The sequence below is a fragment of the Microcebus murinus genome, chromosome 4, assembly GCF_040939455.1.
Source record: "Microcebus murinus isolate Inina chromosome 4, M.murinus_Inina_mat1.0, whole genome shotgun sequence".
Classification (NCBI taxonomy): domain Eukaryota; kingdom Metazoa; phylum Chordata; class Mammalia; order Primates; family Cheirogaleidae; genus Microcebus; species Microcebus murinus.
Window position 1 is genome coordinate 11,005,916 of NC_134107.1, and position 24,864 is coordinate 11,030,779.

The 24,864-nt window shown below is 45.5% G+C and overlaps 1 protein-coding gene across 4 annotated transcripts in view; it reads right to left on the reverse strand.

Moving 5' to 3' along the window:
- PLAAT2 (phospholipase A and acyltransferase 2) overlaps positions 1-20,566 on the reverse strand; it is a 35,181-nt gene extending 14,615 nt beyond the window's left edge. For 2 of the 4 annotated variants that reach the window (XM_076001731.1, XM_076001732.1), the window contains exons 1-3: positions 20,109-20,566; positions 17,808-17,910; positions 1,629-1,897 (exon numbers count right to left, since the gene is read on the reverse strand). In XM_076001731.1, coding sequence (XP_075857846.1) covers positions 1,629-1,897; positions 17,808-17,910; positions 20,109-20,117 — 381 coding nt within the window. In that variant the 5' untranslated portion in view covers positions 20,118-20,566. Of the gene's footprint in view, positions 1-853; positions 1,103-1,628; positions 1,898-17,807; positions 17,911-20,108 lie in introns of those variants that run through there. The other 2 variants (XM_076001733.1, XM_012777847.2) reach the window with 2 other exon arrangements.
- Positions 20,567-24,864: the final 4,298 nt, after the last annotated feature.

A 24,864-nucleotide genomic window follows, 5' to 3' on the forward strand; every position in this document is an offset into this window, starting at 1 on the left:
TCTGTCTACTATTTTAGAACGAACGTTCTAAAATGGTACACAGATATTTGAATTAAAAAATTGTCAGTGTTTTCCTGAAAGTCAAAATTAAGTCTGATTTGACTGATTGGTTTGACAAAAACACCTGGCTTGGCTATTTACATTACATGGAAGACATTTTTCATTAACAGAATGAATTAAATGTGCAGTTCCCAAATTGTGAATAAAATATGTACATAAATCACATATGCAGTATGCGATATACCAAAAATTCCATCCTTTGAACATTTTTTACATTTATGATTTTTTAAAATGTTTGATGTCACCTAAAAATATATGAGGGGGTATGTGGTTTCTCAAGCTTGTTTTTTTAAAAAAGGCAAACTATGCTTCTTGGGTCAAATCCAGCCTGCAACCTATCTTTGTAAAAAATGAATAAATAAATTTAAAATAAACTTGTATTTAAACACAGCTCTGCCTGTTTGCTTACATGCAGTCTGTGCTCTCATGCTACAAAGTTCCAGCCGAAGAGTTACAAGGGAGAGACCACCTGGCCCACAAAATCTAAAATATTTACTATGTGGCCTTTTTCAGAGCAAATTTGCCCAGCATGGCCCAGGCTTTTCCCCCTCCTGGCTCCCGGTTCCCTCTGCCTGTACTTCCCATCGTCCGATTCCCTGGTCATCTCCAGCTCATGTTCTACTTTCAGATTAATCAAAATAGTAAAACAAGGCTCAGCTCAGGTGTGAACCTCCCTTGAACAGATCGCCCCAGGGTCAACTCCCACCTCAGCACGGTGGCTGATGTGAACTAGACACTCAATGCCTACCATGTTTCCCCAAAAATAAGACAGGGTCTTATATTTATTTTTCCTCAAGAAGACCCCCTAGGGCTTATTTTGAGGGGATGTGTTATTTTTATTAAGTACAGTACAACAATCTACATTTATTCAAATATAGTTAAGTCGTCTTCTTCTGGAACATCATCCTAACTCTCCACATCCCGAATGTCATCCTGAGTTTCTTGCAACTCTATTTCCTTTAGAACCGTTGGCCTCAATCTCTCATGTGGAGCAATAGAGCTCTCATGAGGCAGATGAGAAGGGCTGCTTGTCTTCTTTACCCTTCCAGGAGGAAATGCATGGGTTGTGCATGGCCACGCCCATCACTAGGTCTTATTTTCAGGGGTGGGGCTTATATTTCACAAATGCTTAGAAATCCTGCTAGGGCTTATTTTATGGGTAGGTCTTATTTTCAGGGAAACATGGTAGCAGCTGAATGAGTTTGAACAAGTTACTTAAGCTCTGTGAGCCTCAGTTTCCCTATGTGTAAGGTGGGGATCATAAAATCTACCTCTAGGGCTGTCAGGGGCCACCTCGGGGCGGGGGCCAGGGAGGGCTCGGCAGCAGGGCGACCCTCAGGGCCGAGGCCCCTCCGTTGGCCACCGCCCCGACTGCGCGGATCTGCGCTGCCCACCTGCTGTCTGTCCCCCGCCCTCGTCCCACCCCCACGGCAGCGTCCTCCAGGCAGGAATTCTGTCTCTGCTTTTTTGCCTGTTCCTGCCTCTGTCTCCACCCACACTGATGCCCAGCCGCAGTCGGCTGAGGGGACTGTGGGTTCCTGGGGAAGGGCCCCCGGCTGAGCACGCACCTGGTCGCTGCGGGACACCCCGTAGCGCAGCTCGTTCACAAAGTGCTCGCAGTTATCTCCGGTCAGCGAATAGCGCAACTCCTTCCCCACCGCCTCTTCCGCCCGCCGGACGATTTTGTTGGAAGGCAGTGGCGGATACTTGTCATCGTGTTTGTTATTCACCCGGTACCTGTCTCCCCCGGCCACCACGGACAGCAGTTCCTTCTTCACTTTGGCTTTGTCGGCCAGGGCGGACAGGACACTGGCCGCACCAACTCCAGCAATTTCACCTGTGGGAAGAGGGAGTTCCGTCCTGGGCAGGGCCACCGAGGCCCAGAGCTGGCCCGGGCCGGCAGCCTCACTGCCCTTGGCACCACCAAGAAGGATGAGCGGCGGGAGGACCTGCGCGTCCCGCCTGGCCTCAGGCTCGAACACGGGTCAGACCTAAGCCTGGAGGAGGAGTTACCCGGGGTCCCTGGGCTCTGGTTTCCTCGTTTCTAAAGTAAAGAACCTGAGCTCTAAAGCAGCCTGTCCCCAACCTTTTTGGCACCAGGGACCATTTTCATGGAAGACAATTTTTCCATGGACGGGGAGGGGCAGAAGGGATGGTTTGGGGATGATTCAAGTGCATTACATTTATTGTCCAGTTTATTTCTTTATGATCACATTGTAATATATAATGAAATAATTACACAACTCACCCTGGGATGGGGACCCCTGCTCTAAAGGACCAGGTGAGTACAGGTGTTCCTGAAAGAGTCGAGGTGGAGGCAGAGTGTGCTGGGCAAAGAGAGGAGGCAGAAGGTCCCCAGGTCCTAGTCCCAGCTGCCCCTCACCGGCTCGTGGCTTAGGAAAAGCCACTCAACCTCCCTGAGCCAGCACTGTGGGAGCCTCGGGGGCTAGGCTGGTTTTTTGGAACAGTAGGAAAGGAACCAGCCAGACAAAAGCCTGACCCCGGATTCCAGGGCCCAGGTCCTGGCCTCACTCAGGCAAGTCCCTTCTCCTCTTGGGGCCCCGGTCTTCTCATTTCTTGCTCCTCCCGCTGCAGGAGCAAGAACGGGGCAGGAGAAACACGGGAGAGTCGGCGCCCAGGCTCGCCGGGCTACAGATCCCAAAGAAGGGAGGCTGGAGGAAACAGGATTCACATCAGCATAAAACCATGTCACCAGGAATTTATTCTCTTCCGTGAGGAAAAGACATTGTCCCTCCACCTCTCCCCCTCCATCCCCAAACCAATGTCTCTCCTTCTGGACTTCTAGTCTTCCTGTCTCTGCCCCATCCCCCAGCCGTTCTCCCCATCTCTTTTCCTCTCACTCTCCCATCTCTGCCCCTCGGTCTCCCAGCTCGGGGACGGTTTCCTCCTGTCCCCCAGTAGAAGGTGCCCTTTCCTATATTGCTGGTGACGTACTTTGGACAACAGTTCGGCAGTTTCTTATTAAATTAAATATTCACTTACCATGTAGCCCCACAATCCCACTCCTAGGCATTTACCAAAAAGAAATGAAAATCTATGTTCACGTGTACAAAAAAAAAAATACCCTGTATGGGAATATTTACAGTAGATCTAATCATTATTGTTAAAAAGTGAAAATCACCCACAATGTCCTTCAGCTGGTGAATGGATAAACAGATGGTGGCACACCCATGCAATGGAATACTATTCAGCAACTAAAAGGAACAAAGTACTGACACATGCTACAACAAAAATGACCCTCAAAGGCATTGTGCTAAGTTAAGGCAACTAGGCACAAAAGACTACATTCTGTAGGGTTCCATTTGTATGACATTATCTAAAAGACAAATCTGTAGAGTCAGAAGAAAGATCGTAGGTTGCCAAGAGCCGGAGGTGTCAGTGGTGTGAGGAAGTTGACATCAAAGGAGCATAGGGGAACTTTAGGGGATGAGGTGTAGGGGCCCCTGGTTCCCCTACTTTTTTTTTCTTTGTCCTAAGAAACACAGAATGCCTCGACCACTGTGTGAGCTAGCCGGCTGCATGTTTTCCCCTGCAGGTGTGACACCACAGGAGCCTTGAACATTCCCAGGCTCTGATAAAGTTGTTTAGGTTGTTGCATGAAACGCTGAAAGATCAACATGTTGCTAAACATGTAAAAACTAGCCCTGGGTTGCTTTAGTACCGCAACAGGAAAGGAAAGGAAAAAGGAAGAGAAGGCGAGGGGAGAGGAGAGGAAGGGGAGAAAGAAACTAGCCCCAGCCCTGAACCAAATTGCTTAGACCCTCATATAAACTTCATAACCCACCCTGCTCATTGCAGACATGCCTGTGTAGAACGTCTTCTCTCCTGTTGTCCATCAAGAAGACACTCCCACCCTCTGTATTTAAGTCCCCTAATAAATGCTCTGGACAGGTCAGCTTGGCATGTAGTATTGCTTTCTTTGGAATCCTAACTAGCCCCATCTCAGGATGGTTTGGGGGCATAAGCTATCCTCATGTCAACACGACCTCACAGCTTCCTAGCCAATCAGGTACACACAGGTAAGCTCATGCAGCACGACTACCTGAAGAACATGTCATCTCTAGTGGCCAATGACAACAGAGAACAACATACTTTCTCATTCATGCTGCATAAACTGAGCCATAACTGCTTGAGCCAAGCTTCTTGACATTTTCAGTTTGAAGCCCCCTGGTTTGTGAACTCTTCTTTCACATGCACGACAAAGCTTTTAAATTTCTCTGACTTGATATAATTTTATTTTTAACAGTTTCTGGTGTCAGAAGTGAGATCTGAAGACAACTCCCTAACCCTTTTGTTGATGGACTACACACAGAAATAAGTGATTTACTGAAGAAACATAAATTGGAATTGGAGGTAACTCCCCTTACAAAACTAAATCACCTAAGGGAATATTTTGAAAAAACATTAGAACAAAAGAGGAACAATCAGACTAATAAAATACTGGCCACTGCAGTCCAACCTGGGAGACACAGTGAGACTCTATTTCAAACAGAATTTTAAGTGGCCTCAGGAACAGTTCCCCCACCATCAGGACCATTTGAACTCTTGCAGATGGCCTTCCTTCCGTTACTCACCTGTAGGTACCGTCAACACATGCTTGGAATAGTATGTATGTCTTCTAAATGGACAGATGATTTTCTGGGCTGAAAGGCTAATTCAATTACTGTAGCCAAAAAGTTGTTGGAAAACTTTTTTTTAATTTGGAGAATCCCACTGAAATGTCAGGTGATAGATTCTTTTAATTGACAAGTTATAAAATAATTAAACAAGATTATGCAAACATTTGGAGAGTACCACTGTCCCTCTTATCCTCAGTTTTCAGGAAAAGTTGAATGTATCAGTAGCATTTTAAAATTGAAATTGGTGGCTCACACCTGTAATCCTAGCACTCTGGGAGGCCGAGGCGGGCACATTGCTCAAGGTCAGGAGTTTGAAACCAACCTGAGCAAGAGCAAGAGCCCTGTCTCTACTATAAATAGAAAGAAATTAATTGGCCAACTAATATATATATTAAAAAAAATAGCCGGGTCTGGTGGTGCATGCCTGTAGTCTCAGCTACTCGGGAGGCTGAGGCAGTAAGATTTCTTGAGCCCAGGAGTTTGAGGTTGCTGTGAGCTAGGCTGATGCCACAGCACTCACTCTAGCATGGGCAACAAAAGCGAGACTCTGTCTCAAAAAAATAAAATGAAATGAAATAAATTTGAAATTGGCAAAATTAACTAAAACTATGGGATTACTTTGGCCTAAGACCAGAGACCTCAGCAATCACAAGGGTTGGTCCCGCCCATCAGGAGCAGCCCTCCAGGCTTGGAGCAACAGCCATGAAATCCTTGTCAGCGGCTCCCTCTAGTCGCAGGATAAGCAACCACAGAAGCCTACACCCAGGCTTCTGCTCTCCAGCTGCCATCTATCTAGTTCCTAACCACACCTGGTGGGGGAACAGGGTCCAAGCAACACCTGGGAGCTACAATACCCCTCCCAAAGCTCTAGGCATTCATATACCCCACCTAGGAAACCAGAGCCTACCACAAGGACAGCAGATTGCCTCAGTAACTGAATCCTCTGTGCAAACTATAATCAATGACAGATGCTACATCCCCATAGCTAAACATAGTGCCTTCCATCTCAAGCTATTAGTGAGCAGTAGATTCATATTCACAAGTACAATCCACCAGCTTGGAGCTTAAGCTGGGGGACCAAACTCACTACAGTCCACTGGGAAGAGGTGAAGACATCAGGTCAGAGGTAGCCCAACAGATTCACCAAACTTGCTAAAACATCCCTAAGGCAATACAGGACCAGTGCTCCTCTCCCTGGCACTGTCACTGAACGACCCTTAGGGACGTGGAGACAGGGCCATAAATCAGCCTTAGCACCCCCAGTTCTCCACCAAGAAGCCAGATAAGAAAGAATCAGTGAAAGTACTCAGGACATATGAAAAATCAGAGTGAAAAGTCACACCCCAAAAGAAATAATTAGCTCTTCAGCAATGGAAACCAACTTAAATAAAATGGTTAAAATGAAAGATGAAGAATTTTGACTATGGGTTGTAAGAAAGCTCAATGGAATTCAAGAGAAAATAGAAACCCAAAACAAAGAAGCCACAAGAATAATGCAGGAAATGAATGAAAAATTCTCTAAAGAAATTGAAGTATTACAAAGAACCAAACAGAAATACTGGAAATGAAAGAGGCATTCAAAGAAATATAAAATACAGTGGAAAGCCTTAAGAATAGGCTGTATCACACAGAGGAAAGAATCTCAGAGCTTGAAGATAACGCCTATGTGCTAAACAAATCTGATGAAAAAAAAGAACACAGAAGCAAGAGACAGGAACAAGAAATGTTACATATCTTGCTTGTATGCTTGTATGTATACAATCAAGAAATGTATACAAGAAATGTGGGATTATGTAAAGAGACCAAATATAAGAATCATAGAGATCTCTGAGTGTGAAGAAGAAAATACACAAGGGCTGGAAAATCTATTTCTAGGAATAATGGAGGAAAACATACCTGGCCTAACCAGAAATCTAGATAGCAAGGTATGAGAAGCACACAGGACTCCTGGGAGACTGAATGAGAAAAGGCAATCACCACGTCACATAGTTATTAGGCTGGCCAAAGTAAACATGAAAGAGGTACTCCTTTGAGCAGTAAGGCAAAAACAGCAGGTAACCTACAAAGGAAAACCTATCAGACTAACTGCAAACTTCTCAACTGAAACTTTACATGCAAGAAAGAATTGGGGGCCCATCCTCAGTCTTCTAAAACAGAATAATGGCCAACCTAGAATTCTTTTTTCTGAGACAGTCTCACTCTGTTGCCCTGGGAAGAGTGCTGTGGTGTCAGCCTAGCTCACAGCAACCTCAAATTCCTGGGCTCAAGCAATCCTCTTGCCTTGGCCTCCCAAGTAGCTGGGACTACAGGTGCATGCCACCACACCTGGATAATTTTTTCTGTTTTTAATAGAGACTAGATCTCACTCTTGCTCTGTCTGGTCTCGAACTCCTGACCTCAAGCTATCCTCCCACCTCGGCCTCCCAGAGTGCTAGGATTACAGGTGTGAGACACCATACCCAGCCCAAGAGTTCTTTATGTATTCTGGATTCTAGAGCCTTGCCAGAGCAATCAAACAAGAGTGGGGAATCAAGGGTATCAAAATGGGGGCAGAAAGGTCAAACTTTCACTCTTTGCTGATTATATATTATTTAAAAAACAAAACAAAACAAAACAAAGATTCAACCAAGAAACTCCTGGAATTAATAAATGAATTCAGCAAAGTCTCAGGATACAAAATCAATGCACATAAATCAGTAGCATTCATATATGCCAATAACAGCCAAGCCAAAAATCAAATCAAAGATTTAACACCATTCACAATAGCATCAAAAAAATTAAATATTTAGAAATCTATTTAACTAAGGAGGTGAGAGACCTAAAGAGGGATAACTACAAAACACTGAGAAAAAAAATTGCAGAGCATGTAAACAGATGGAAAACCCTACCATGTTCATGGATCGGCAGAATCAATATTGTTAAAATGTCTATATTACCCAAAGTGATCTACAGAATCAATGCAATTCCTATCAAAATACCAGCATCATTTCTCACAAATCTAGAAAAAATAATTACATGGAACCAGAGAAGACCCCTTATAGCCAAAGCAATCTTAAGCAAAAAGAACAAATTGGGAGGCATCAATCTACCAGACTTCAAGCTATACTACAGGGCTATAGTAACCAAAACAGCATGAAACTGGTACAAGAACAGAGATATAGACCTTTTGGAACAGGACTGAGAACCCAGACATAAAACCATCCTCAAATTGTCATCTAATCTTTGACAAAGCAGACAAAAATATACATTGGGGAAAAGAATCCCTATTCAATAAATGGTGCTGGAAAATTTGGATAGCCACATGCAGAAGAAGTTGGATTCATATCTCTCACCTCTCACAAAAATCAACTTACAATGGATAACAGACTTAAATCAGGAAGTCTGATTTAAGATAGGAAACCATAAGAATTCTAGAAGAAAATGTTGGGAAAACTCTTATAGACATCAGTCTAGGGAAAGAATTTACTAATAAGACCCCAAAGCAATCACAGCAGCAACAAAAACTAATAAATAGGACCTGATCAAATTAAAAAGCTTCTGCACATAGATGGCGGACGAATAACACCGCCAGACAGAGTGTCTCTGCAGAAAAGACAGATTCTAGCAGAAATTAGAGGAAAGAAGCAAGAAGACGAGCATACAGCCGACAAGGGCCGGAAGGAGGGGTACCTGAGACCCCGGGAGACTCCACGGGAGGAGGCTGCGGAGGAGAACTGGAGGCTGAGACCACCGGAGCAGCCCGGAGACCAGCGGCAAGGGTAGGTGGATTTGCTGTTTCCCCTCCCCTGCATTCGGGACTGCTGGTGGGCTCCCCAGCGGGTGGAGAGACCTGCGGACACCAACCCAGAGACCGCCGCCGCCTGCCAACGGTGAGCCTGTAGCAGACGTGGCACCAGGTTCCCAAGTTCCTCCGGGCACCTCCGGGTGCACAGACCCGAGCCGCGCAGCAGGCGCCATATTGCCTCCTCCTCCCCTCCCCCGACCCTACCCGCGGCTGCCCAGAGAGACAATACAGCCACCAGCCGGAGGCACCTCCAGGGAACGGGACCTTCCCGTTTGGGACCCCGCCCGCCCTCCCAGGTGCTGCTGGCACCGTGTTCCCAGGAGAACGGTGCCGACTCAGAGGCTGAGAGACATAGACCCAGCTTGGGCTCCCGGTGGGTGAATCGGGACCGGAAATCCTCTCCCTGGTGGGGATACAGTTTGAACTCTGGGACCCAGAGGTCGGACCTGCAGACCAGATCCCCTGCACCGAGGGCTAGCATTGCCCGGGGCACAGAAAGGTTATACGTGAACAGCCTACTGAGGTGTGTGTGCCTCCAGGGGCGGATCGGCGTCCTAGAGAGCAACCCTCCTCCCAGGAGGAGGCCGTGCGCCCAACCCAGGTGGCGTTCCTGTGCAGGGAACCTCCCCGCCGGCATCACAGTCCGGGGAGGCCTGGTGGCTTGTGGTCTGGCCTGCTGGCAGAGGCCCAGGAGTAGCTGCGGACTTGGGGAGGGTGGAAAGAAGCGAGGCCCGATCCAGACTGTGGGTCTCAGACAGCCCCACTCCCACACACAGACTTTCTGGCTGAGCGGGACCATTCCAGCCCCGCCCTGACAGCTTTCCCTGGAAGCAGAGAACAGAACTTTGACCCCTGCTAACGGCCTGAGGGCAGGCTTACCCAACCCAGCTCCGCCCAGAACAAGAGCTGTTAACAGGACACAAAATCAACAGTATAGCCTGTCCCTCCAAGCAAACGCCACCTACTGACAGGGACGGCATCTTGCACAGCCTTTCCACGGCACCCACCGACTCAATATACAGGGAGTGGTCCAATTTCACCCACAGACACCACCTAACACCTCAGAAACTAAACAAGGTGTGTGAATACCCAAACAATAACCTAAGGAAAGAAACAACAACTGATCGACATGGGAAGAAATCAGCGAAAGAACTCAGGAAATATGAAGAACCAAACGGAAAACACACCCCCAAAGAGGAGCCCCAGTCCCCTAGAAACAGACACCAACCAAAATCAGGCAACCAATATGACAGAAGAGGAATTTCGTATGTGGATCATAAGAACACTCACTGACCTGCAACAACAACTCAATAACCAACACCAAGAAACCACAAAAAGCCTCCAGGAAATGGAACAAAGGTTCAACAAAGAGATTGACACAGTGAAGAAAACTTTAACTGAAGTCTTGGAGATGAAGAATCAACTCAGGGAACTACAAAATACTGTGGAAAGTCTCAAGAACAGGGTAGATCAAGCAGAAGAAAGAATCTCAGAGCTTGAAGATAACACCTTCCAATTAAATAAATCAGTCACAGAAATACAGCAGAGAAACAAGAGAAAAGACCAAAGCCTACAAGAGCTGTGAGATTATGTGAAAAAACCTAACGTGAGGGTCATAGGGTTAGCCGAAGGGGAGGAAGACAACACTCAAGGGCTGGACAAGCTTTTTGAAGATATAATAGAGGAAAATTTCCCAGGCCTTGCTCAAAATCTCGATATACAAGTTCAAGAAGCCCAGAGGACCCCTGGGAGATTCAATGCAAACAGGAAGACGTCACGACATGCAGTCATCAGACTGACCAAAGTATCAACTAAAGAGGCCCTTCTAAGAGCTGTAAGACAAAAGAAGCAAGTAACATACAAGGGAAAGCCAATTCGAATAACATCAGACTTCTCTAATGAGACTTTACAAGCAAGGAGAGACTGGGGCCCCATTCTCACTCTTTTGAAACAAAACAATGCCCAGCCTAGAATATTGTTCCCTGCAAAACTAAGTTTCGTATATGAAGGAGAAATAAAAACATTCTCAGACAAGCAAAGGCTCAGAGAATTCACCAAGACAAGACCAGCCCTACAAGAAGTACTTAAAACAGCATTATGCACGGAACATCATAATAATAATCCACGGATATAAAAACAACCAAAACCCAAAGATATTAAAGGCCAGATATTACAATGGCTCAAGACAGAAATCATAGCAACAACATCCAACCCAACAGAATGATCAGTAATCTACCTTACCTATCAGTTCTCTCAATAAATGTGAATGGCTTAAACTCTCCACTCAAGAGACATAGGCTGGCTGAATGGATAAGAAAATACAGGCCAAGTATATGCTGTCTTCAGGAAACACATCTAACCTGCAAGGATGCATATAGACTAAAAATAAAAGGGTGGAGATCAATATTCCAAGCAAATAGAAGCCAAAAGAAGGCTGGTGTGGCAGTTCTAATTTCAGATGATTTAGTTTTTAAACCAACAAAAGTAGTAAAAGACAAAGAGGGTCATTATATAATGGTGAAGGGCACAGTCCAACAAGAAGAGATAACAATTTTAAATATATATGCACCCAACTTAGGTGCACCCAGATTCATAAAGCAAACCTTACTGGAGCTAAGCAAATGGATTAATAGCAACTCCATAATCGCCGGAGATTTCAACACCCCACTGACGGCACGAGACAGATCCTCCAAACAGAAAATTAATAAAGAAATAATGGACTTAAACAAAACTCTAGAACAATTGGGTCTGACAGACATCTACAGAACATTCTACCCAAAATCCACTGAATATACGTTCTTCTCATCAGCTCACGGGACATTCTCTAAGATTGACCATATCCTAGGACACAAAGAAAATCTCAAGAAATTTAAAAAAATAGAAATCATACCATGTACCTTCTCAGATCACAGTGGAATAAAACTAGAAATCAACCCCTACAGAAACTCACATTTCTACACAAAATCGTGGAAATTAAACAACCTCCTACTAAATGATTACTTCGTAAATGAAGAAATCAAGACGGAAATAAAAAAGTTCTATGAAGAAAACGACAATGGAGAGACAAGTTATCAACTCCTCTGGGACACAGCTAAAGCAGTTCTGAGAGGAAAGTTTATCTCCATAAATGCCTATAACCAAAAGACAAGAAGATCACAAATAGACAATCTAATGAAACGACTCAAAGAGCTAGAAAAAGAAGAACAGACCAACCCCAAACCCAGCAGAAGAAGTGAAATCAACAAGATCAAATCAGAACTAAATGAAATTGAAAACAGGGAAGCTATTCAGGAGATTAATAAAACAAAAAGTTGGTTCTTTGAAAAAATAAACAAAATTGACACACCATTGGCTAAGCTAACGAAAAGCATAAAAGAGAAATCTCTAATAAGCTCCATCAGGAATAAAAAAGGAGATATCACAACTGATCCCAAAGAGATACAAGATACAGTTTATGAATACTACAAAAATCTTTATGCACACAAACTGGAAAATGTGGAGGAAATGGACAAATTGCTAGAAACACACAGCCTCCCTAGGCTCAACCAGGAAGAAATAGATTCCCTGAACAGACCAATCTCAACAGCTGAAATAGAAACAGCAATTAAAAATCTCCCTAAAAAGAAAAGTCCCGGTCCAGATGGCTTCACACCTGAATTTTACCATACTTACAAAGAAGAACTAGTACCTATCTTGCAGAAACTATTCCACAACATCGAGAAGAATGGAAACCTCCCGACACCTTTTATGAAGCGAATATTACTCTGATACCAAAACCAGGAAAGGATGCAACAAAAAAAGAAAACTACAGACCAATATCCCTAATGAATATAGATGCAAAAATTTTCAACAAAATCTTAGCTAACCGAATCCAGACACTTATCAAAAAAATAATCCACCACGACCAAGTGGGCTTCATCCCAGGGATGCAGAGATGGTTCAACATACGGAAATCTATAAATGCAATTCACCACATAAACAGAAGCAAAAACAAAGACCACATGATTCTTTCAATAGATGCAGAAAAAGCTTTTGACAAAATTCAACACCCTTTCATGATACGAACACTTAAGAAAATAGGCATAGAAGGGACATACCTAAAAATGATACAAGCCATATATGACAGACCCATAGCCAACATCATACTGAATGGGGAAAAATTGAAATCATTCCCACTTAGAACTGGAACCAGACAAGGCTGCCCACTACCTCCACTTCTGTTCAACATAGTGCTGGAAGTCTTGGCTACAGCAATCAGACAGGAAAATGGAATCAAAGGTATCCAAATAGGGGCAGAAGAGATCAAACTTTCACTGTTTGCTGATGATATGATATTGTATCTAGAAAACCCCAAGGATTCAACCAAGAAACTCCTGGAACTGATCAATGAATTTAGTAAAGTCTCAGGATACAAAATCAATACACAGAAATCAGAGGCATTCATATACGCCAACAACAATCTAATTGAGAACCAAATCAAAGACTCAATTCCCTTCACAATAGCAACAAAGAAATTAAAGTACCTAGGAATATACTTAACCAAGGACGTAAAAGACCTCTACAGGGAGAACTATGAAACACTGAGGAAGGAAATAGCAGAGGATGTAAACAGATGGAAATCCATACCATGCTCATGGATCGGCAGACTCAATATCATCAAAATGTCTATACTACCCAAACTGATCTACAGATTCAATGCAATACCTATTAAAATCCCATCAGCATTCTTCACAGATATAGAAAAAATAATTTTACGCTTCGTATGGAACCAAAGAAGACCCCGAATATCAAGAGCAATTCTAGGCAACAAAAACAAAATGGGAGGCATTAATATGCCAGATATCAAACTATACTACAAAGCTGTAGTCATTAAAACAATATGGTATTGGCACAAAAATAGGAATATTGACCAGTGGAACAGATGTGAGAATCCTGATATAAAACCATCCTCATATAGCCATCTAATCTTTGACAAAGCAGACAAAAACATACGCTGGGGAAAAGAATCCATCTTCAATAAATGGTGCTGGGAAAACTGGATAGCCACCTGTAGAAGGCTAAAACAGGACCCACACCTTTCACCTCTCACAAAAACCAACTCACGCTGGATAACAGACTTAAACCTAAGGTATGAAACTATTAGAACTCTAGAGGAAAAAGTTGGAAACACTCTCCTAGACATCGGCCTGGGCAAAGAGTTTATGAAGAAGTCCCCAAAGGCAATCACAGCAGCAACAAAAATAAATAAATGGGACATGATCAAACTACAAAGCTTCTGCACAGCCAAAGAAATAGTCATGAAAGTAAACAGACAACCTACAGAATGGGAGAAAATTTTTGCATTCTATGCATCCGATAAGGGACTGATAACTAGAATATACTTAGAACTCACGAAAATTAGGAAGAAAAAATCAAATAACCCCATTAAAAAGTGGGCAAAGGACTTGAACAGAAATTTTTCTAAAGAAGACAGAAGAATGGCCAACAAACATATGAAGAAATGCTCAACATCTCTAATCATCAGGGAAATGCAAATCAAAACCACAATGAGATATCACTTAACCCCAGTGAAAATGGCCTTTATCAAAAAATCTCCAAACAATAAATGCTGGCGTGGTTGCAGAGAGAGAGGAACACTCCTACACTGCTGGTGGGACTGCAAACTAGTTCAACCTCTGTGGAAAGCAATATGGAGATACCTTAAAGCGATACAAGTGAATCTACCATTTGATCCAGCAATCCCATTGCTGGGCATCTACCCAAATGATCCAGTGACACTCTACAAAAAAGACACCTGCACTCGAATGTTTATAGCAGCACAATTCATAATTGCAAGGCTGTGGAAACAGCCCAAGTGCCCATCAATCCAAGAATGGATTAATAAAATGTGGTATATGTATACCATGGAGTACTATTCAGCTCTAAGAAACAATGGCGATATAGCACATCTTATATTTTCCTGGTTAGAGATGGAACCCATACTACTAAGTGAAGTATCCCAAGAATGGAGAAACAAGCACCAGATATATTCTCCAACAAACTGGTATTAACTGAGTAGCACCTAAGTGGACACATAGGTACTACAGTAATAGGGTATTGGGTAGGTGGGAGGGGGGAGGGGGCTGGTATATACATACATAATGAGTGAGATGTGCACCATCTGGGGATGGTCATGATGGAGACTCAGACTTTTGGGGGGAGGGGGGAAAATGGGCATTTATTGAAACCTTAAAATCTGTGCCCCCACAATATGCCAAAATAAAAAAAATAAATAAAAAAAAAAGCTTCTGCACAGCCAAGGAAACTATCATTAGAGCAAATAGACAATATACAGAATGGGGGAAAATATTTGCATGCTACACATCTGATAAAGGGCTGATAACTAGAATCTATATAAAACTTAGGAAAATTAACAAGAAAAAAATCAAACAACCCCATTAAAAAGTGGGCAAAGGACATGAACAGACACTTTTCAAAAAAAGACAGAACAATGGCCAACAAACATATACAAAATTGCTCAACATTTCTAATTATCAGGGAAATGCAAATCAAAGCCACAATGAGATATCACTTAACTCCAGTGAGAATGGCTTTTATCAAAAAGTCCCAAAACAACAAATGCTGGTGTGGGTGTGGAAAGATAGGAACATTCTTACACTGCTAGCAGATCTGCAAATTAGTATAAGCCCTGTCAAAAGTAATTTGGAGATAACTTAAAGAGCTAAAAATAGAAATACCATTTGATCCAGCAACCCCACTACTGGGCATCTACCCAAAGGAAAAGAAGTCATTCTATAATAAAGACAATCTGCACTCAAATGTTTATAGCAGCACAATTCACAACTGCAAAGATGTGAAAATAACCCAAGTCCTCATCAATACATGAATAGATTAATAAAATGTGGTATATGTATACTGTGGATTACTACTCAGCCACAAAAAACAATGGTGAACTAGCACCACTTGTATTATCCTAGATGGAGCTAGAACCCATTCTCCGAAGTGAAGTATCACAAGAATGGAAAAACGAGCAACACATGCACTCACCATCAAATTGGTACTAACTGATTGACACTTAGATGCACACATGGAAGTAATATTCATCAGGTGCTGGGCCAGTGGGAGAGGGTAGAGGGGATGGGTAAATTCACAACTAATGTATAAGGAGTGCACTGTCTGGGGGATGGACATGTTTGCAGCTCTGGCTTGGGGGGGTGCAAAGGCAATATATATAACCAAAATGTTTGTACCCCCATAACATTCTGAAATTTTAAAATTAAACTAAATAAACTGGCAATGTGCAGATGCCAAAGTGACAAAAATAATCATGATTATTTATATCACTTCTGATTGATGGGTGATGGGATTCACCTCAACTCTCTCCCTCCATAATACTGGATTGTTCATTCTTTGTGGTAATAAGATACACAAAGCTTTCCAATCCAAACAGTCTGGAAGATACAGGCTGGGATATCTCTCACCCCGAATAAGCAAGTATAACTTTCTAAATGCCAATAAAATCTTAACCTGGGATCATTTAAACATAAAACAACCCTCCATAAATGAGTTTCTTGCAAGCTTCCGACCCCAATTACACAAAGAAGCTCTGGATTTCACTATTTTGTGAGAGCCCTCATCCCTCAACTGGGAGTCTCTGAATTAGAAAAATCGCTTTTCAATATTTCTACAACTCTTGAAAAGAGTTTTCATGATGCCTTAAACACTCCTCAAATGATCCGAGCCAGGATAAGCAGTTTAGCTTCAACAGTCCTCCAAAACAGAAGCATTCTTGATACCCTCACCGCTCAATGAGAAGGAGCTAGTGCTCAAGTGCTGCTTCTATGTCAATAAATCAAGAATTGTAGCCCAGAATCTTAAATATTCTAGAATCTTAAATATCTAAAGGATCAAATCCACGTATTTCACCTGATAGGGACACAAAATCAGTTGATCTATTTAGTTGGTTAAATCTTGGCTCTTGCAGACCTTGTCTTTGGAATAATTTTCAAACACTGGTTATGATCCTTCTATTAGTCACATTGATACAGCCCTTATGCACTGTGCCCTTCAACAGTCTTGCATGCCCGTCAACAGCACTGACTCAGCAGATGATCTCTATGAGAATTAAACAACAAAGATGACATACACTTGAGTTGTCAGGAGAATCTACTGAAATCTTGGTTTGTGATCTTAAGATGGCCATGAAAGGATGAACAGCACCTGATGCCCAAGATTAACGCTCAGTCCAACTGAGAGAATGACCAAAAGAGGGGAATTGTGAAAGAGGAACCAAAACAGAGGCCAGTTTGAATATTCCCAGCTTTGCTCACATCAGCACGACCTTATAGCTTCCCCGCCAATCAGCTGCAAACAAGTGTCTGCAGAACGACTACCTCAAAGGAATGTGGGTCTCTAGTAGCCAACCGCAGCAGAAGACAATGTACTTCCCCACTCGTGCTTTATAAGCTGAGCCGTCACTGCCATGAGCTAAGCTTCTTGCCATTTTTGGTTCAAAGTCCCTTAGTTTGTAAACTGTTCTTTTGTGTGCACAACAAAACTTTTAAATTTCTCTAACTTGATCTGATATCATTTATGTACACATATATGTGTCTATATACACCTGCTGTACAACTGCTTTTAGTGACTGTATGTGTAGCATTCTGCTATAGGCAGATACATCTATTTTATTTGACCCATTCCCTGCTGCTGTGCACTTGAGTGGTTTCCAGCGTTTGGGCATTTTCTTGGATGCCATGATGCTTCAGAAGAAAAGGAGGTTGCTCCAGCCCTGGGCCAGGCCCTGCACCTGGGCTTTCCCATGTATGTCTTCATTGCCTCCCTACACGACCCGGAAGGTAGGGGTCCTTATCCCTGCTCTGCAGAGGGTGCAAATCGCTAAGTTCAGGCCACCTGGTCAGTAAGCAGAGGAGCCAGGATTCCAAACAGGTTCTGTTGAGCTGGGAGGCCCATGCTCCATCCATTGCACCATGCAGCCAGTTGTAAACCATTCAAAGGAAAAACTGATTCCTACTCTTATTCCTACCTCCAGAACAACAAATAGATACGCAATGGGACCCGTGGAGGGATGCTCACCAAGTCCAGTGGGTTTGTTAGGACTGAACCCTACTCTATCATGGAATAAAGGTCAACAGTCTCTCCACCAACTTCCCGCTATGGAAGAGCAGCTGATACACCTGCAGGGAAGAGCATGATCCATTCAGCAGACACGTACTGAGGGCCTACTTCCTAGGATGCACATAATTGTGCATCCGTTCCCTGGCTTGATCTGAACCCTTGTGCTTAAAAAGAGAACGTGTCCTTACTTGGGGGAGCCAGGTGGACCACATAGCCATCTCCCACGTAGATGGCCCAGTGCTCATAGCCAAAGCGAAAAATCTCAATCAGGTCTCCGAGTTTTGGTCTGGCCTGCAACAGAAAAATCAGAGAGAGGCAGAGTGAGCCCTCTCAGGGAACATTCTAGAATCTGACCCGCGTGGAGCCCCAGCCCAGCCTGGAGACTCTCTTTATTCATCACCTACAGCAAACGAGGAGGCAGGCGCCTTCCTCACACCGGTGGGAAGCCCCTCCACTTGCTGGGGTTGCCGGGCTGGAAACAGGCTCAGGAGACAAGGAGGGGAGGCAGGGGTGTGGGGGGGTGGTGTGAGCACAGGAATGTGGTGGAGGGGTGTGCACAAGCTGGATGAGAGTGCACTCTATGCACAGAGCATGTTTGTGTCAGCAAGTGACTGTACGATTCCAGGGGAGTCTAAAATGCCTCTTTGAGGGCCACCTGCCTCCTGCCCACGCCCAAGAGATTCTTGTGACTCATAGAGCTCCGCCTCCCAAAGCCTGACGTGGCAGAGGCTGCGCTTGGACATTGACCCACGTTATCCAATTTCCATTACCCCGCTGGACAGATAAGCAGATGGAGTCTCAGGAATTCCGATGACTTGCCCAGTGAGCAGAAGGACAAGATGGAAATATGGATTTGAATGTTTCCAACATTAATGTCCTTAGCCGTCCCGGAACATGCCGGGCAAGCCTGGGGCTGCTGGAGTCTATGCTCCAAGCCAAATTGGGCGAGGGACGACAGGTGTGGCTGGAGTTGGTGGCGGGGCAGGGCCTTTGCAGAGTTTCCGTGAGCAGGAGGCATGTTGCCCTGGCCACACCTAGAATGAGAGATAGTCCTGGCCATAGGAGTTCTATTTTGGGAACCTCCGAGGCCAGCCCGCACTCCTCCTTGCCCTACCTCAGCTGAGCCAGGCCACAAGGGGCCAGGCCACCCCAAGCAGGGAGCTGGGCTGCTGCCGAGAGAGGTGACGATGCCAGCTGACTGCGAGTCTGGTGGGGGCTTTAGTTAAAAAAACGAAGCCTTTTTGACTACAGCAGTCAAAAGTCAATTTGACCAAAGAGGGAACAATTTCAGCATCAATAATAATAATAATTGCACAGAGTGAAACACATAAAATATGTTAAAACTCATAATGATATTTTTTAAACTCACTAGTTATCTCCGGAGGATGGAAAGGAACCTCCGTCTCATCCTTGAAACTGGTAAATAAAGGAAAAGATTCAAGCATATCCTAAATGAGCTGTACTCAGGCAACTGAATTAAAAACTACAACAAAACCCAAAGCCACCGGCCAATACTTGCAAGGCAGCTGTATCCATGTGTGCGAAAGCACAGCGAATGTCTGGAATCGCACACGCAGGCTGCACGGAGGGGAAGGGTCGCCAGTGGGGAGGATGCTGAAAGAGGGCTTAGCCTTCATGCTAATAGTTTTGGTTTTGGTTTTTTAAACTCGGTGAATGTATTCACATATTCCTTGTGGGATTAAAGAAATTCGTTTCTTTTCTTTTTTTTTAATAAAGGCTTTGGAGCCAGACCCACCCAAGTTCAAATCCCCTCTGTGGTATTTCCCAGAGTATCTCTCCCCACATCTGTAACGTTGGGAGCCATTATTCCTACTTCCCAGGGCTGTATGTCAACCCGGAGTTGCTGAAACGAAAGCCTCTGGCGTGGTGTCGCGCTGCGGCAGGTACTGGGGACATGGGTCTGCTACCGGGCCTGAAGGAAGAAGGAGCCTACAAAGGGGTGGAGGAAGGAGGGGAAAGTAGGACCGGCCCTGTTTGGAAGTGAGGGGGACAGAAGCCTTTCTGATGCCCCCCCACACACACCACTACGGGTCACTTTGCTGAGCACCCGCTCCCCAGCTCGCCCACCCACCCAGGACAGTGTGACAAGGGAGGCCTGGGCGGTGGAGCGGGTGCTGCCGCCCGCAGCCGCCACTCCTGCCCCGGGAGGCCCGGCAGGGCCGCTGCCGGTGAGGCCTGAGTAGGCCGTGGAAAGGCACAGACCCAAACCCCAGGGCGTGTCGCTCCTTGGCCTTTGGGCTCTGTGAAACCAGAGCCCACGCAGCAGCCAAGGCTGGGACTTGTCTGGGCTCACAGCCACCATCCTGGTCCCCTCCCGCTGCGTCTGAGAGGCAGACCCTGAGACCTCGGTGTGTGCCCGAGCTGCCCTGTGCAGGAGCTGTGGGCCAACGAGGAAGACGCACACAGTCACCACGGACAGGGCTGCTGTCATTCACGCAAAAGCTGTAAAACCCTTTCTGGGGACTTACCAAGGCCATCCTTCCAGCACAATGATGTCTCTTGCGCTGCTGCCTGTGTGTCCCGCCTTAAATGACCTCTGAGTTTCGTTTTCCCTGTGACTTCACCAAGGCATGCAAACATTTGAAGACTGAAATCAAGGTTCATTAAAAATGTGCTCTAGGCCGGGGGCGGTGGCTCACGCCTGCAATCCTAGCACTCTGGGAGGCCGAGGCAAGAGGATCACTTGAGCTCAGGAGTTCGAGACCAGCCTGAGCAACAGTGAGACACCGTCTCTACTAAAAATAATCTGGAAACAAATTATCTGCACAACTAAAAATATATATAGAAAAAATTAGCCTGGCATGCTGGTGCATGCCTGTAGTCCCAGCTACCCGGGAGGCTGAGGCAGAAGGATTGCTTGAGCCCAGGAGTCTGAGGTTGCTGTGAGCTAAGCTGACACCACGTCACTCTAGCCCGGGCAACACAGTGAGACTCTTGTCTCAAAAAAAAAAGAAAAAGTGCTCTATCTTCAAGCAGAGGCGGGGCACATACAATGAGGTGTGGAAATCAGCAGAGAGAAGGAAGTCCAAGCTCAAGCTGTAGATTCAGAAGGACTTGGTGGCAGGTGTGCAAGGGACACAGTTTCAGGCGGAGAGGAAAAGGGTAGGGGACAGGAAAGATCCGGTGGGTGGGGGGCAGGAGGAGGAGACCGAGGCCAGGGGGAAGAGCTGCAAGTGAAGGAGGGAGGAGACCCAAGAGACCGAGACCCCTGTCCCCAAACTGGGACTGCCCGGTGCCAGCCCACGCGAACATTGCCACCAAGTTCAAACCCCAGGGAGCTGGGTGCAACATGGCATCGGAGGCACACTCGCCCACACTGGAACACAGCGGGCCTGCTCGGGCAGGGGTCTAGAAGGAAACCACATACTTTCCTCCTCCCACACATGGTTCAGAAACACTGAACCAAATGGAAACCAAAATCCGCCACTGCCTGGGTGTGCAGCCTCTCTGACATGCTCGAAGCCGCTGCATGTTGCCCCACCCAGACCCCAAATGAGTATCTGTCTTCTGACATCACTTAGAGCTGTCACATCCTGGGCAAACAGACAAAAAGGGGCCGGGAGGAGCTTAGCGGCCTCCCTGAGGGGGCGTGGGCGGGAAGGGGCACAACAGGGGAGGCGCTTGGCATGCTTTTGTGGGGGTGTGGGTGGGAAGGGGCGGGAGGGGGGAGGCACTTGGCATGCTTTTGTGGGGGTGTGGGTGGGAAGGGGGTGGGAGGGGGTAGGCACTTGGCATGCTTTTGTGGGGGTGTGGGTGGGAAGGGGGCAGGAGGGGGGAGGGGGGAGGCACTTGGCATGCTTTTGTGGGGGTGTGGGTGGGAAGGGGGTGGGAGGGGGGAGGGGGAGGCACTTGGCATGCTTTTGTGGGGGTGTGGGTGGGAAGGGGGCCAGAGGGGGGAGGCACTTGGCATGCTTTTGTGAGGGGAATGAGCGGGAAGCAAGAATCTGTCACTTACCTTTTCTTCAGGCTCTGGTGGGGGGCGGGGGGCGGAATAAAAATTAAACAGAGCTTCCATGTGAGGACGCAGGTGAACTGGACCTGGAAAACTATTCTGGAACCACAGCCAGCCGCTCCCACGGAGACTCACCTCTCTCTGCATCGCCACTCCCTCCTCGGGTTGCAGCAGGACCACCCTCAGTCCCCACTCTGGAGGGGACAGTGAGTTGGCTTGGCTCTGGACCGCTGCCCCGGAGCCCTTAGGGCTGGCCTCCCCTCAGGCACGCTGACACCTTCCCAGGGCCTGCCCATGGGTGCGTCCTGTTGGTGCCATCCCCTCGCAACGACCTCACGTTCCTGCTTCCCCGAGCAGGAGGACTTCTGGGCTTTGTCCGAGAGGGCATCTCAGGTGGGGCTGGCGCAGTGACTGACTCGACTGTGCAGGGAGAAGTGTCATTGTCCTCACACCGGAGCTTGAGGCTTTCGCCTAAGCCAGTCTGTCCAGAGTGCCAGAAATCAGGCCCAGGAGCACACGGAAGGAAGAGCATGAGAATTTTGCCGGCGTCCCTACGGTCCACGCTGAGCTGGACAGAGGGCCCAAGCCTCCTACCTGGGCAGAGGATGGGGCAGGGCAGGCCACACACACGGCCCGCTGGAGAGCACCGGGACCGCCCGGAATGCCCATGTGCTTGGCCAGATATGCCATGTGTGTGCTCGCGCGCTTGTGTGTCATTGCACAAGAGGCCGTAAGACGAAAGAGAAGCCTCCATGCTCCCCACTGCCAGCTACGGCCATCCAGTCCCCACAGAGGCGCCATGGTCAGTTCTGGGTATACTCCAGGAATATCTTGGACTACACGTGCTTTTTAATCAGTTTTGTTAAATCCTACATCTCTATAGAAGAATATTTGTAGTATAAGAGTAAGATATAAGAAATTATAATAAAAAAAATCCATGTACCAACAAGCTGTTGAAGAAATAGAAAATAACCAATATCTCAGATAAGCCTGTGTCACACAAAATCTTGCACACTCATGCTCAGAGCAGCTGTGGTGGTTAATTTTACGTGTCAACTTGACTGGCCGTGGAGCACCCAGATTAAACATTATTTCTGGGTGTGTCCTCGAGAGTATTTCTCATGAGATTAGGGCATGCATGAGGGGACTGAGCAGAGCAGGTGCCTCCCCTGTGCGGCGGGCAGAGGAAGGAGGAATTTGCCCCTTTTTTCCTGCCTCTCAGCTTGACCTGGAACATCTCATCCCCTGTTCCCCTGCCCACGGACCGGGACTTACGCCATCTGCTCCCCTGGTTCTCTCAGCTCTCTGGGCTCAGGCTGAATGTCACGACTGGCTTCCCTAGGTCTCTAGGGTCTCCAGCTTGCAGACAGCAGGCGGTGGGACCCTCCTGCCTCGGCCTCCCAAAGTGCTGGGATTATAGGCATGAGCCACCACTCCCAGCCCAACGCCATATTTTTGCCATTATAAAAAGCACATTATACTTGAAAAGGTTTGGAATTACTGATCAAAGTTAATTATCTTTGCCTTTCAGCATAGTCTGGAATGATCCAGTATCTTTGATAATGATCTCTCGGAGATTGTGCCCAACATCAACAGCTGTCTTTGGCATTGCAAATCTGGTTTTGGGCAATGAAAGAACATTTATAAGCAATATACTATATGTCTTAGTCCATTAAGGCTGCTATAACGAAATACCTTTGGATAATTTATATGCAAGAAAAATTTATGTCTCGCATTTCTGGAGGCTAGGAAGTCCAAGATCAAGGCGCCAGCAGACTCCATGTCTGGTGAGGGCCTGTTCTTCCTAGATCAGTGGTCCCCAACGTTTTTGGCAGCAGGGACCAGTTTCATGGAAGATAACTTTTCCACGGACAGGGTAGGAGAGGTTGGGGGGAAAGACGGAGCTCAGGCAGTGATGCGAGCTGTGGGCAGCAGCTGTAAATACAGAAGCAGTTTTGATTGCTCACTGGTTGGGTTCCTAACAGGTCACGGTCAGCAGCCAGGGATTGGGGCCTGCTGTCCTAGGTGGTGCCTTCTTACTGCGTCATCACATGGCAGAAGTGGCAGAAGGGAGCTCCCTTGAGCCTCACATATAAGGGTCAAAAATACAGTATCTTGATCACAATCATAATTTATAATAAGCCTTAATATTTAGTAGTGCAAGTCTCCCTGCCTGGTGTTCTTTGCTAATGAAATAGCTAATACTGCCTCTTTCTTTTTCCATACACATTTTAGAATCCGGTGGCCATGTCCAAGAAAGACCTAGTTGAGATTTGGTTTGGAATCACACTGAATATATAGATGGATTTTGGGGGAAAAATTAACATATTTATGATATTGAAGTTTCCTATCCATGAATAATATATCTCACTCTATATATGAGGTCTTCTCATCTGTGGCTTGAATGTTTGGTAAAATTCAACTATAAAACCATCTAGACATGTCATTCCTTTTCTTAGTGGGAAGATTTTTAGCTATTGATTTAATTCCTTTAATGATTACAGGACTGCTTAGATTTTTTTTTTTTTTTTGCTTAGATTTTTTAACTTATTCTTGGTTCAACTTTGATAACATTTTTCTTAGGATGTATAAATCAAATCAAAAATTTCCAATTTTTTGTCATAAAATTATTTATGAATATTTCTTATTCTTTGTTTAATCTCCTTGGCATCTGTAGTTATGTTCTTTTTTTAATTCCTAAAATCTTTGCTTGTGCAGTCTCTTATATGTGTTTGTTGTTGCTCATATCTTTTTCCTTTTATTTTTTCCATCTTCTTAAATTGGATGACTAACTCATTAATTTTTACCTTTTTCTTTCTTAATGTAGAGATTTATGCTACAGATTCCTTTCTAAGTATCCCTTTAGCTACATTGTGCAAATATTGATACCTAATATTTTTATCATCAGTTCTAAATATTCTCTAACTTCCATTATGCTTTCTTCTTTGACTCAACTTATCTAGAAGTATATTCTAAAATTTCAGCAAGCATAAAGTTTTTCTACCTATCTCTTCGTTGTTGATTCCTGACTTAATTGCATTATGGCTAAAGAAAAGAATCTAGGGCCGGGCGCGGTGGCTCACGCCTGTAATCCTAGCTCTCTGGGAGGCCGAGGCGGGTGGATTGCTCGAGGTCAGGAGTTCAAAACCAGCCTGAGCAAGAGCAAGACCCCGCCTCTACTATAAATAGAAAGAAATTAATTGGCCAACTGATATATATATATAAAAAATTAGCCGGGCATGGTGGCGCATGCCTGTAGTCCCAGCTACTCG